Below are 14,002 nucleotides of genomic sequence, written 5' to 3' on the forward strand. Positions count from 1 at the left end.
ATGCAATTAGTTTTTCTGCAAACCAGTTTTGTTACAGTAAATTTTCTGCAGATGTTCCCATTAGATAGTGCCAGTTACCTATCCTGTCTGGATGATTTATCAGATGGAATTAAATTTTCTTAGAGGCAACTTCATAGGCATCCAATTTGAAATCCAACTTTTAGAATGTGTCATATATGTCTTCCAGTCATAATTCAGCCTGGCTTTTGAACAATTTTAATTATTTTAAAATTCTATCATTTTAATTATGCTATCACACTTTATTTTTAATTGTTTTATGCATGAGTAAGACTTTTTTTTTTTTTGTCTGCGCTCAGTCATTGCTGACCCTGCAGTGACTGCTTGGACGAGTCCTTGCAGTTTTCAAGGCAACTGTTTTTCGGAAGTGGTTTGCCAGAGCCTCCTTCCTAGGGCAGAGCCCAGCTGGCGAGCGCAGGAGGCAGGGTTTCTGTTGCTTCGCGCCCTTTTCGGGCGCGCACGGTTTTTCACGCTTACCGGCAACTGCTCCCAACTCCTTTTTTTGCAAGGCGCCGCCAGCATTTTTCCTCCCACCGGAGTGAGAGTCCCCATTTATCTACTCACGTAAGTTTTCGAACTGTTGGGTTGACAGGAACTGGGGAGGAAACAGGAGCTCACCCTGTTTAACGCAAAGGCTGGACTCGAACCGCTGAAGCGTCGACCATTTCTGGCCGGCAACTTTCAGCGTCATTAAGCCGCTGCGCCACCGCGTCCCCCCATGAGTAAGACTACTTATTAATAAAGTAGAATATTCTTTAGCTGTACCCAAACAGTAAGCTACTGTATTTCTAGTTTTAAGAGGTAATTCCATATGCACTTACATGGAAATAACCCTTACTGAAATCACTGAAGCTTACTTCTGAGTAGCCATATATAGGATTGCACTGTCAGTGTAATAGTTCCTTTAAAAACAAATTGTTTCTATGGCTGTGCTTAGAATATCAGACAATCAATATAATGGTTTATGAATCACCCCATACTGAAGTGAGTATCAGAGAACTGAAGAAGAAACATCCTCCTTTTAAAGAAAGGCTAGTGTTTGGGTCTTCTAACTAGCAAAAAATATCACTAAAAGAGCAAATAACAGCAATTTATGGATTTATATATGGGGGATGGATAGAGAGTTCTCTTTTCCACTCATATTACTAGAACTCAGTGTCATTCATTGATACTGAATGGCACAGGTAGTTCAAGGCAGGCACAAGAGAGTAATTCTTCAAAATATGTATGGAATTCATTGGCACACTATGCAGTGATGGACAGTAGCCTAGGTCACCTTAAGCAAGGATTTGTGAAATTCATAAAGAATAGATCTATTAATGGAACTTCCAGGATCAAAGTCAATATGCCAGAAACTAGTTGCTAGAACTGAACAGAGGGAGGCTGACTGCTGCCTTCAGTTTATTGTGTATGGCTACCTGGAGACATCTGATTTGATTCTGTGGGAAGCAAGATCATAGACTAGCAAAGAGCAAGGCACTTTTATATGGTCTGTTCCATCTGAAAATCCACAAATATAAATTCAAGGACAGGCATCTATGCAAATGCAATGGAAGTAAACCATGCTAATTATCACCCAACATACCAACTGGGCCAATTGAATTGCTCATTGCATATCGCAAAATCTGTTCCTCTTTATTGTATAAGACAAAGACGCTGTCCACTGATAGCTGCTGAGTGGCTGAAGCAGAATGATGTGAATCATCATGGATGCACTCATCAAATGAAATTGTCTGTCGCCACTGATAAGAAACTGTATATGTTGGTGATACTCCATTTCTTTCTGGTTCTGTCACAGTATATTCTCTGGTAGATGATGATGTGATAACTGAAATAATGAAATAAATTAATATTAATAAGTTAGCCACATCTGACTATATTTCATTTAACTGCACACATAACAATAATAAAATATCACAGACAATCTATCTGCTACAACAATGGGGCTGATTCTTGATCATTCGTTCACAGAAGACTCCAAAAGACATCCTCGTCCTACTGAAAGAGGAAATGGGGGTGGGGGAATTATTTATTTTCTCATGCCCCTGCAATCTTTTTGAGTCACATTTCATGCTGCTTCAGAACTATTTTGCTTCTTCAGAACAACTTTCAGGAGTCAAGGGGGAAGGAGGTTAATAACAAAAATTGCTTCACTGTTTCTTTCTCCACTGTAAGTTGAATACTATTTTGGGGGGTCCAATCCATTCCTTCATAAAAGGCTAACGTTTATTTTAACTTTAAAAAAATATTTATGCAATAGCTCAAGCCAAGTCTCACATAACATCGATCAGCTTGTATCTAATTTATATTCAGTTCTCTTTTATTCAACTAAAGATGTTATTTTTGCAGTGTTGAAAAGTCTAATTTTTTATATTGCACAACTAAAGACTACAGCTGGCTTGCTCAAAATGTTGAATTAGGCTGGAGGAAAGCAGCAAATCTCCTGAGAATTGCTTCAGTAGAATCTTCCTAAAGTGATATAATCTTCATTTCATAACAAATCAGGAAGACATAGTTCCCGTTGTATCACACAATTCAATTTTTGTACCATTTCTTGTTCTATAATCTTAAATTCCATCCATCAGCTAAACTGATTCATTTGAGAGCAAACTCTTAAAGTCTTTGATGAAATGGTAAACAAGACTGAATAGTTAATCAACTGATTATAGGTTTATCAGATCTGGATTACAAAAGTCTGGACAACTGTTAGCTGACAGCCAAGAGGTACACAGAATTCAACACTCTGCTGTCATCTAGTGGTCATCTGGATTTTTGCAGCCCAGATCTGGTCACCCTAGTAGGTCACATCCTCAGTTATCTGAGTACAAAGTGGTAACACTTTAGCATTGAACAATTTCATTACAGAAAGATTTCCCTGGCAAAGCCTTATCAGTACAGCATCTTCCACACAATGGATATTTACATTTAAATATAGCAGGAAGAATATGAAGTGTTCCCTTTATCTGTAATTATAAATGACCGCATAGGGTTTCCTGTAATGTAAGCTGGGGAAGTATAGAATTTGTGGCTCTCCCAAAGCTTTGAGTAAAGTTCTCATAACCTCTCCAAACTGAACCAAATTGAAAGAGTTCATGAGATGGAAAGGGGAAATTATTAAATACAAACTGTTGAAATAAACTGTATTTGGGAAATGTAGTCCTTAGTATGTCACTCAAAAGCTTCAATCAAGATAATCCCTCATTTCAAGCATATGACTGGAAACAAATTTTTTTACGAGAATTCTTTTTACCAAATATAACTTGCTGGCTAAAACACTGCAATAAATGTGACAATTTTAGTTTCTTGCTTCAAATCAAAGATACATGGCTCATGGTGAAATTATAACATGGTGCAGTTGTGCTAGTCTGCAGATACATCACGTATATATGGGGAAAAAGAGAAAACACAATGGGTAAATCTAGAACAAAATACATGTTTAACAGAGTTGACAGAAGCTGACTTACTTACCCCCTTTTCACTCAGCAGCCCCCAAGCTCCCCCAACCCACAACAACTCCACCAAGAGGTAGTAAATTCCTGACAAGTTAAGAAAATCTTTGAATTAAAAATGGTTGCCATTAATCGATTTCAGAGTTACCCCCTTTTTTTAATAGTCCTTAACAGGTTTTTTTGAGGAACCTTTAGGACAAGCTGAAGGGGAAAGGGATGGGAAGTCAGCTTTGAACAACTGTATTTTGCATATGTTGATTTGGGTTCCAGCCATTTAATGTCAATCAGTTTCCTTAAATGGTGTGATATACCTCCTTTAGTTTTTTGGGGTTTTTTTTAAGTTCTAGCCTGGAGAGACCAGAGACTGAATAGATGCTTTCATCCTACCTTATTAGATTTGGCTGCAGCCTTTCCAAGCAATAAGCCTGCAAATGTATTTAACTTACCAGAACTAGAAGAGTGATAGAGCTCAGTGTAGGGTTTTATATGTACAGATGAGCCAAATGGGATCTCAGGCACTTTGCCTTCAAGTTCTGTGCTGATTGTAAGATGCCCATGTTCATCAATCCCACTGAACTTCTGCTTAATGATCAGCTTTTCATTGTTGCTGAGGAATGTAACTTCTGCTTGCCTTGTAAACTCACCACCTAGAAGATTAATTACATTATTTTTATTTATGTGTTGAAATAGCCACCCTCTACACTGAAATATTAACAGGCTTGGTTCACATAACCAGTTAAACCTTAAGTGGATTGCTTGCTTGGCTTAGTGTTATGTATAAACACAGCCAACTGTGGCTTTGTCAACAAGCTATGGTATAAAATAATTATGTCTGAATTTTAAGACAAAATTGTTTTAACAATTGTTTAAATAAACCATGTTTTAATATGATGTATGGACTCAGACTCTGCCGACATAACCCATGGTCTACTTTTCCTGCTCATCCTTGAAGCCTAAAATCTCTCTTTCTGCTTCTGGTGTCTTCTTGCTTTTACTTTTTAAAGGCAAGTCTCCTTCACCCTCACAAGTATTAATAGAATGTGGGAAAATGATGCAAAAATAGACAGTACATTATGTTACGGTTTTGCTTCTTGTCTTCTGCTGAAAATAGTTATAATGACCTTACAAAGCCTCCTTCCTGGGAATGTAGAATTTATATTCATAACAAATCTTAAAACATATAACACATTGTTTTAAGAACAAATGTTAAAAATTACCAGTAACACTGAATCCATTTTGGTAACCTTCCTGCTCCACGGCAAACATCCATCCAATGATCCCACCAATGGATGCAAGAGGAAGCAAGGAGAAACCCAAACTTTCTGGAATTGTGCTAATGGCCGTGTATGCACGCCCATGGTTCATCACAACGTAAGAGTGAAGGTCAGTGTTCTCAAATACAACTGGTACTGGATTGTTTCCCACAAAGATTCGTCCTTTGACTTTTCCGTTGACTCGCTGAGGAGAACCTTGCAAAATAAAACAGTAAAATGTAAAATAAATTCCTAACATAGCTTGACATATACATTCAAAGTCTAGAGCTTCCCACGTGACATGATGTACTAACAGGCCCTGTACTTCAAACATCTTCTACCTCACTCCTTTCTGTCTTGAAACAGTAGAAAATTCTTTCTGTAAGAACTTTATAACAGACGGGTTTTTCAGTTCTTTCTTTCCAACTCTTTTTCCTGGAGGCCTAACCAGGCTGAGTTTTGGTGTTTCTACAACATGGATGATTAGAGTTAGCTGCAAGATTGGATCCACTTTAGGCTAAATCTAACCCCTCAGAGTTAGTTGATTGGATCAACCAAACTCTTTTTGGTTTTCGCACCCCAATTATTAAAATGAAATGCTGAATTCACAAAATAATCCATATGAACAAAATTAAGTAGCTTTTCATAGGGTAAGTACAGATTTATTACAAATATCAAAGGAAAAAAGCACTTCCATTTCTCATATCACACTATGCATGCTATCAGAACTCAGACAATACCCAAGATTGTGATCTAGATGGAGAACACTGATCACAGTATGAAATCATGGTTTGTTTAAATTAATTGATCTTAGGTATGACACCCCTTGGCATTCAAACTTGGCCCATTTGTTAATCACTAGATTCCTTTATATCTTAACAGCTACCAGCAGTTGTACTCATTCACCCTAATTTTATTTTTGTAATTTGTGTCTTGTATTAGAGCTTCTACTTTTATAAAACTGTATAAAACATTTGCTATTTAATCATATTATTTAAACCTACTGAAATGCATGTCACTTTATCCAATATTTTACTACTTAAGAATTCCCAAATTAATTAAAAACAACATTGGTTCTAACAAACAGCTCTTGCAATTTGGAATATACCATTTAATTTATTTGTTTCTAAGATTCAACAGAATTAACCTGTGAACTAGCTGTGTGATTAATTATGGGATCTACTTGGTCATCAAATTTCTTACAGTTTCTGTTCCTGTAGTATTGTAGATCTTGGTTAACCAATTAGCAATTTGTTTTCTTTTAATAGACATTTAAGAACGCTGGATATAGTACAATGCCTAGCCTGCTCCAAGGGAGTAACATTTACATTCACCAAAGAAAAGAGATTTCACAATACTGTGCTATATTTTAGATATTTAGCTTGGAAACAACTTTCTAAACAACAACTTACCTTCAGCTACACATTGCCTGCCATTCCCTTTGTAGCCAACAATACAACTGCAACAAAAGCCATTTGGGTAGTCTTTGCAAACAGCATGAACTGAACACTGATGGCGGTTGTTTGCACAGCTTTGCTGGACATCTGTATTGTAACGGAACACTGTAGATAGGAAAAAAGAAAATACAAAGATTTCTGTGAAGGACTGGTAAGGCTCACAGAGAATTTTAAGCCAGTTGTGGTGCATTTCATCTCCCCGTTTGTCCACAGCTGTAAAATGGACAGAATGAAAGACAACATAATACAGGAATACCGTTCTTATTGTAGGAGTGATGTCTCCTGCATTTCTGTTGCCGCATTTAGTTCTCTGGTACCCAAACCTCTGCTGGTTGTGAAATAGAATAGGAATTCAGTCTAGTAGAGCCAGAAAGGAAGGATTGATGGCAGGATCCAACTCCAATTTTATGATTTCCTGATGGCAAGATGCTTTTTCAACCCTGGCACCAGGGACGTGGCTTTCTCTTGCATTGTTCCCAGACTGCGGAATGTCCTCTCTCAGGAGCAGCATTTGGCCTCCATTCTCCAAGCATTTAAAAATGTTTTGCCATGCTTTCAATTGTTAGGTGGTGTTGGTATTTATTTAATTATAAATTTTAATCTTCACTATTGCCTTCATTGAGCAAGGAGGAATACATTCAAAATTACAGGACATACTGTATGTTTGACAAGAGTACATCCCTATGACCTGCCCAACTCTGATGTTCATGTCAGAATTGTTTCAATGGACTTCGACAATGCAAGTTGTTCACAGTGCATTACTGAGTATTCCAGCTCCCTCCCTTCAGTTAGGTAACAATTTTCTCTATCCAATACAAGAATAACAAAGCTTTTATCAGCGCTATAAAGTAGACTGGACTAAGAAACCAAAACCATGTAGGTTAGGACTACTTTTATTGTAACAGCTACAGTAACATAATCTTACAAGTCTGAATGTGCTTTCCCTTTCCTCACTTTATCTTTGTGTGAATTAGGGAGGGGCCTGTCTGAAACATTTATTCAAACTAGATTCTTGGAATGGACTCAAGCTTGTCTGATCATTGCCTTGGTAGCAGTTTTTCCTCCTGTCCTTCAAGGCCATTCACTATGCCCTCTACAACTTTTGAACTTGCACTGTTGGGAGAAGGGTTATTTTCTTAGGCAGTTTAGGGCCATAAGAGGTAAGTCGATGACAATGTGGCATCATATAAACAGGCAGGGCCAACTCCTAGTGTTTAGGAGGATGAATTCAGCCTTTGAATTTCAGGTTGCCTCTCCTAGCCTAATTAGTAAATGCATAATAAAGGCAACTCACATAGGAGAGTTGTTTTGTTCATCAACACCCAAACGAGGACTTCTTTATATGATACAAAGTTAGCGTGTTTTCAAGTGTAAGAAATGTGCTGTGGAATCTTTAACACTTCCTATGCCCGTATTTACTAGGGCATATTTAGAAATGGGGAGATTCCTTCATATCTGTTGTTCATCATACAATGACGCTGAAAGTTGCCGGCCAGAAATGGTCGACGCTTCAGCGGTTCGAGTCCAGCCTTCGCGTTAAACAGGGTGAGCTCCTGTTTCCTCCCCAGTTCCTGTCAACCCAACAGGTCGAAAACTCACGTGAGTAAATAAATGGGTACTCTCACTCCGGTGGGAGGAAAAATGCTGGCGGCGCCTTGCAAAAAGGAGTTGGGAGCAGTTGCCAGTAAGCGCGAAAAACCGCGCGCGCCCGAAAAGGGCGTGAAGCAACGGAAACCCGCCTCCTGAGCTCGCCAGCTGGGCTCTGCCCTAGGAAGGAGGCACTGGCAAACCACTTCCGAAAAACAATTGCCTTGAAAACTGCAAGGACTCGTCCAAGCAGTCACTGCAGGGTCAGCAATGACTGAGCGCAGACAAAAAAAAAAAAAAATCTCATGAAACAGCCTATAGCATTTATGAAAGATAATTGATAGAGATTTAGCCAGACCATCTTACCAATTCCAGTTTCATCATCTTCTTCTACTTCAATAATCTGTGCATGCTGGTTGGGAAATTGGTGGACTGGAAACTGGAGAGGTGGATTTTTTCCTGTTGGGAGTGGAAGTTCAGCTGGTGGCTGCTCAGTAAAAGTTTGGTATGGAAGCTGAAAATCCTCTTCTACTGCTGGCTGAGGTAAGCTGTATCCAGTCTTCAAATTATCTCCTCTGTCAGAAACATCATAGGAGACTTCTGGCTGGCTTATTTTAATGGAATCTTCTTGGTGAAGAATGGAAGGGTCTATGGTCACTTCCTGGAATTGCTCATAGTCACTGTATTCTACACTGGCAGGAGACTGAGTACCTTTGGCTGATAGAATATCATCTGAGCCACCAATCTCAAATGCCCAAATTCCAGGTTGTCCCAAATTGCTGCCCCTAAAAAACAAGAGATTTCTAACTATATATTAACCAAAGCACGCTAAGCACTGTATATTTTGTATTTCAAAAAAATTGAGTTCCACACCGCAAATTACAAAAATAGCTGGGCTAAGGTAATCCTCATGAACTGCTTGATTCAGCCCTAAAGGGGGAGTTCTGAGGGAAAGAGTTGTTGAAGACTGAATAATATTTAATGGCTATTTATCACCTTAGAGAAAGTAAATATATACATATACACACATATACAAGCACATACCACAGGGCTGAATTGTAAGGAGATAGGGAATCCATTTCTGTTTAATATATATTTTCATTTCAGAATCATGCCTTACAAGCTGCAGAATAAAAGCTGGCATCTCACAACTGTTGTCCTATTTCTTGGAATGGGTATTGTGTGAGGAACAGCAACTGAAATTCCCAATATGATTATGAACATTTGGACTGGGAAATGTTACAAGCCTTTCTCTCTTTTTATTAAGAAAAACTATCTGATTAAGAAAAACTATCAGTGTGCATTGTTTTTCTGATAAAAAAACCCTACTATGGTATGAATGTTTCTAACTAAATACATTTTGTTCTCTTGCAAGTTTTATCCCAATAAACTTACATAGGAGCCATAATGCAGTTATTACACCAACACATTGCTTCAGGTGAGATCTGCACTCACACTGCACTTCACCCTGCAGTTTCCACTATGAAATGTTACTCACATGGTATCAACGTTGAACAGGTTCAGTAACTTCTAAGTAATATACGTAACAACAACTAATATATTCACACACATTTGTACTGCAGTGCCTCTTCCTCTTCTATCCTTTTTTATCTTAGTTATCCATTAGGCTATATTTTAAAAAACTATATTTTATAATAGGAAAAGGATTAGGCATATTATAAATTCATAACTGTCTCTCCACCTACAATTTCTGAGTTCTTCATGTGATACAAATTAAAGAGTATTATTGACAGCATTTATAAAATTACTAGGAAACAGTAGAAAATTATTTTGGAAAAAATAATGAAAAGAGCATACTTGCACAGATTCCTAAGGATCTCTTCATCATTAGCAATTATATTGTACGATCCAGCTTTTACCCATAAGAAGTAATTTGTAGAAGGTTGACTAAAGCCAACAATTGCTGGGACAACTGCATTATCATTTTTGGAATGCGTACTATAGAACTGCAAACCATCTTCTGGATAAAGGAAAACCGCATAGGAACTAGAATCAGAAGACGCTAAAACAGCCTGGAATGTGTTTCTCTGTGGGGAAGATTTAAATTTCATTTGCAAAAAATTAAAAAAAAAATAATTAGACACCTAAATGATATACATTTCGTAAAACAAGCCAGCTTGTGTAATTATTTATTGCAGAATACAATAAGCTTACCCAACTTAGCATGCTCCAGTTCCATTGAATTTCAAGTCCCAGAATTCCTAGCTAGTGTGGGATTCTATATTCCCACGCAGGCTGGAAATTCTGGGAATTTCTGAATTAGGAAAAGCTGGAATACAGAATCAAGACCTTAAGGAAAGAAAGCTAGAAAATTTAGATTTATTATAAGAAACATTAAAATTGTTCATGCCAAAGCAGCGATTTCTCTGAACACTGAACATCACAAAGTCATGTAATTCAGAAATGAATATATCGTAAGTCAAGACGGTAAATATGACCAAGGTTAGCCTAAGAGTCATGGAATATTTTTACAATTATATACAATTTTTCTACCATGTTTCTTTAGTTATTCTTAGAATATATCCCTAGATATGGTTAATGAGTCCCACTAATCATTTATTAAGCTGTTTTATTCTATTTCCAAAATGTGCATCACAAAGCATAAAGAAATAATAAACATTATTCAAATGCAACAATAAAATTGTAATTAAAACACACTTAGATGCAGAGAGCCTTGTTTTCTGAAGAGATATGTATAAGATTCCACTTTAAGACTGCAATTCTAAATCTATTTGCTAGCAGATAAGACCAGGTGGATTCAGTGGGAATTAATTCCAAGTAAACATGCACTGGATGATCTACAGTTTCAGCATTAAAAAAATACATTCAATCATTGAATGCGTGCTTTCAGTGGTAGGCTGTCACTTGCTTACCTTCACTTGTAAAGTAGCATCTTGACTAGATCCTGCATAAGGAGCCACAGAATCCCAGGTAACAATGACAACACTCTTTGGATCAAAGGCAATATTTGGAAAGCCCCTTTTGATGTACTTGGTAGCAAGTTGGAGGATCTCAGAGGTTGACTCTTCCCTGTAATATACATTTCCATGTCCACCCGTAGTATCCAAGTCAGCATAAAAGGGAGCAAGACCTCCAAAACTAAGAGGAAATTGTCCAAGATAGTCTTCTTCTCTTGATGGCTCACTCACTGCAATGATGCCGTTTGTAAGAACCTAGTTAAAAGAAAAAGTATGTGTTGCAAATGCTCAAATACAATAATATCAAATAATGCTTACCTCCCATTTTGAAAATATAAAACCTAAGAAAATTGTAACTTTACTAGATCTGAATAATAGGCAGATTGTGTATTTGCCAAAATGAAGGAATCACCCATTGGTCCAGGAGCTCTCTGGGCAGTCCAGATTGTAACCTGAAACCATCACAGCACTGGCAGAGCCTAACCTGAATACAGGTAGTCCCCAGTTTAAGAATGAGTTCCATTCCCAAGGTCTGTCCTTAAGTCAAATTTGTATGTAAGCTGGAACAGTATCATTGTATAATACTGTATAAGTAGTATTGTGTAATGAACTCAAACCATTGTGTATTTAACTCAAATTTTGATACAATAGGCTTCGTTCTTAACTATGGGTCATCCTTAAACCAGGTGTTCTTAACCTGGGGACTGTATCTGCAATCCTTATTGAAACTTAAGGCTGCAACAGACCCAGATGAAATCTACTGTAACTCAAACAACACTTTGTTTATCATTTAGCTTGATGAAGGAGTCAAAAGCATTCATACTACTTAATGTGTCCTCCGAGTTGGCCTAAAGATACAATGTTACCATAATATGGATTTGTTAACTTAGTTGATGTGACATTCAGCAACACTTTTATTTTTTTGCCTGAAAGTAACTTGGGTAGCAAATTTACTTACAGCATTAAATATATAGAGTAGTCAGGAAATACATAACTAGATTCAAATGGTAGAAACCAGTGTGAATCCATTCCAAGTCACATTAAATAAAATCCTTTAATGCAACTGCAATTAAGAGTAGAATTTAATAATTATATTCAGCAATGTTCAGCATTGGTCTGAAGAGAGTAGAACTATAGCTCTTTTCAGATATTATAAAATTGTGAGCCTATGGGAGATATGAAATATACTGTATTTGAGGGAAACTAATTTCAGAGGACTTTGGATCATATGCTGGAGTCTAGTCAAACTCTTTTACGGTTTCTCTTCGGCCTTTTCAGGTTCAGCTGGAAAGGTTGGAAAGGAAGGGTAGTCTATTAACAAATTCTTTTTCAGCTTGACTTTTTTTTAGCATTCATGATATGGGCACTATGTTTCTGTTAACAAAGTCTAAAACTGCTTTTACTTTTTTTTTTTTTTTTTTAAGTGACTGCATGACTCAACTGGCACTTACTCAACTTGTAACTGAGAACCTTTTGACACATCCTGCTAGAGCAATCCCTGCCTTTCATTTGCTTTGACGTGATGTGACTCTTCCCAGAAATCCCTGGTTTTACATATGTCATTTTGTATGCTTTACTGTTAGTGCTACTTTAAGTGATGGTGTCTGTTAACCCCAGTTCAGGAAGCACAACAGACAAAAGGGTTAGAGTAGAACCTGGTCCCTGATGTGCTGTTTTTCTATTTACAAAGAGCTGCTTTTACTTTAAAAAATAAATGTAGACATAAATGTAATATGATTACCTATCATGTCTAGCTTGAAATGTCACTGTCTGCTCCGTCACTTCAGTGTTCTATTACAACTTCAGTCCCGCCTCATTTTGTTGCATCTGCAATTCCACATACTTAGGAGAATTGTATGCTGCATTAACTGCCATGTGTGTACAACTTTGTTTTTATTAAATAGCATGACTGGTGGAAGAGAAATCTCTGTCAGGTTATTCTTCCCATGTTTACTGTAGTTAATACTGTAAATGTCATTCCCTCCCATTCACCCTTTTTTTCATATCTATCAGAATGGTATATACAATTCACCAAGTTCAGTTCCCAGTACAGGGAAAAGACTTGGCTACATACATCTGACAAGTCCCAATTTAGGATTGAACTGGTCATGTACTGCCTCCTGGTGGTCCAGGTAAGTAAAATAAGTAAAAATATACTTTTTTGTAGTATCTGTTTTAGAATGTGACTTGATGTGACATCATTGTACTGGTTGGGTTCCTACACTATGCTAAACCATAGTTTAAGTATGGTTTGCTAAGAAACTACTAGATGGATCCACACATCATGCTAAGCTACAGAAAACATGATTTGCAGACAACAATGGCCGAATTCATTACGTATGCTGCCAAATCACATTTTGGCTTAGCATAATAGGTCACTATGTCTACTTCCCCCAGCTACCAACAAGTGATCTGCCCCTACTTTAATTTAAATGAGCACAATCCATTCTACCATTACCCTTAGCCTCACATGTAGATCAGGCTGCAGATGCTGATTTACCAGGCTTGTGTTTTCAATATATTGCTACTTGGCTATGAGTTACAAACCTCATAAGGATGTCAAAAGAAACAGAACAGATTCCATCTTTGCTATTTACTTTGCAACTCTGGCATTTCCTTACCAAGATAAGATAATTACTATAGTCATACTTTCCCAGAAGGGCTGAGAAGAAACTTCTCAAACAGATGCAGCTGTAATGCTTCTGGATACATACAGGATGCCAAACAGATAAAAACCAGCCAGGTTGTCTAGTAAGATAACCAATGCTACACATTTCAAAGAAGCCAGAAGTTTTGATTCAAGGATATTTATAAAAATGATTCTGAAAACTTTGATATCAGTGAATAGGAATATTTGATAAATAACAGAAACACTCGTTACACATTTGTAGCTGATATATGATGGTAATGGGTCATATTGTTATAGAACAAGTGACAACATAAAGGAATTTTGTAATGATGTTTTAACTTCAGACTGAAGATAGGAATAGATAGATCCTTCAGTTCCAGGATTAGCATTGCCAATTATTCATATCACATCAGAAGATATCTTACCTCAAATACAATTTCCTTAAATTGTCTAACAATTTTAATCTGAAATAATAAAATTTATTCTAGTTGATCAAATACTAAAGAACTCAAAAGATAGAACATTTTACAAGTTGTAAAACAGATAATTTTATACCACTGAATAAACATTTAAGAAAGAACTTGATCTAATTGGATTAACTACGATAGCTAAAAATAATTATTTATCCATATCTTCATCAGTTTATAAATTGTTTTTAATGGCATGATTC

At 37.0% G+C, this 14,002-nt stretch overlaps 1 protein-coding gene across 1 annotated transcript in view; it reads right to left on the bottom strand.

The window, feature by feature from the left end:
• NID1 (nidogen 1) overlaps positions 1 to 14,002 on the bottom strand; it is a 59,991-nt gene that overhangs the window by 34,409 nt on the left and 11,580 nt on the right. The window contains exons 2-8 of the mRNA XM_007435724.4: positions 10,659 to 10,958; positions 9,583 to 9,812; positions 8,131 to 8,549; positions 6,133 to 6,282; positions 4,685 to 4,936; positions 3,914 to 4,114; positions 1,604 to 1,846 (exon numbers count right to left, since the gene is read on the bottom strand). Of these exons, the coding sequence (XP_007435786.2) occupies positions 1,604 to 1,846; positions 3,914 to 4,114; positions 4,685 to 4,936; positions 6,133 to 6,282; positions 8,131 to 8,549; positions 9,583 to 9,812; positions 10,659 to 10,958 (1,795 nt within the window). The remainder of the gene's footprint in view (positions 1 to 1,603; positions 1,847 to 3,913; positions 4,115 to 4,684; positions 4,937 to 6,132; positions 6,283 to 8,130; positions 8,550 to 9,582; positions 9,813 to 10,658; positions 10,959 to 14,002) is intronic.

The sequence above is a fragment of the Python bivittatus genome, unplaced genomic scaffold (genome assembly GCF_059951505.1).
Source record: "Python bivittatus isolate LINGU-HERP-01145 unplaced genomic scaffold, Pbiv_v1 ctg000020_np1212, whole genome shotgun sequence".
NCBI classification, from domain to species: Eukaryota; Metazoa; Chordata; class Lepidosauria; order Squamata; family Pythonidae; genus Python; species Python bivittatus.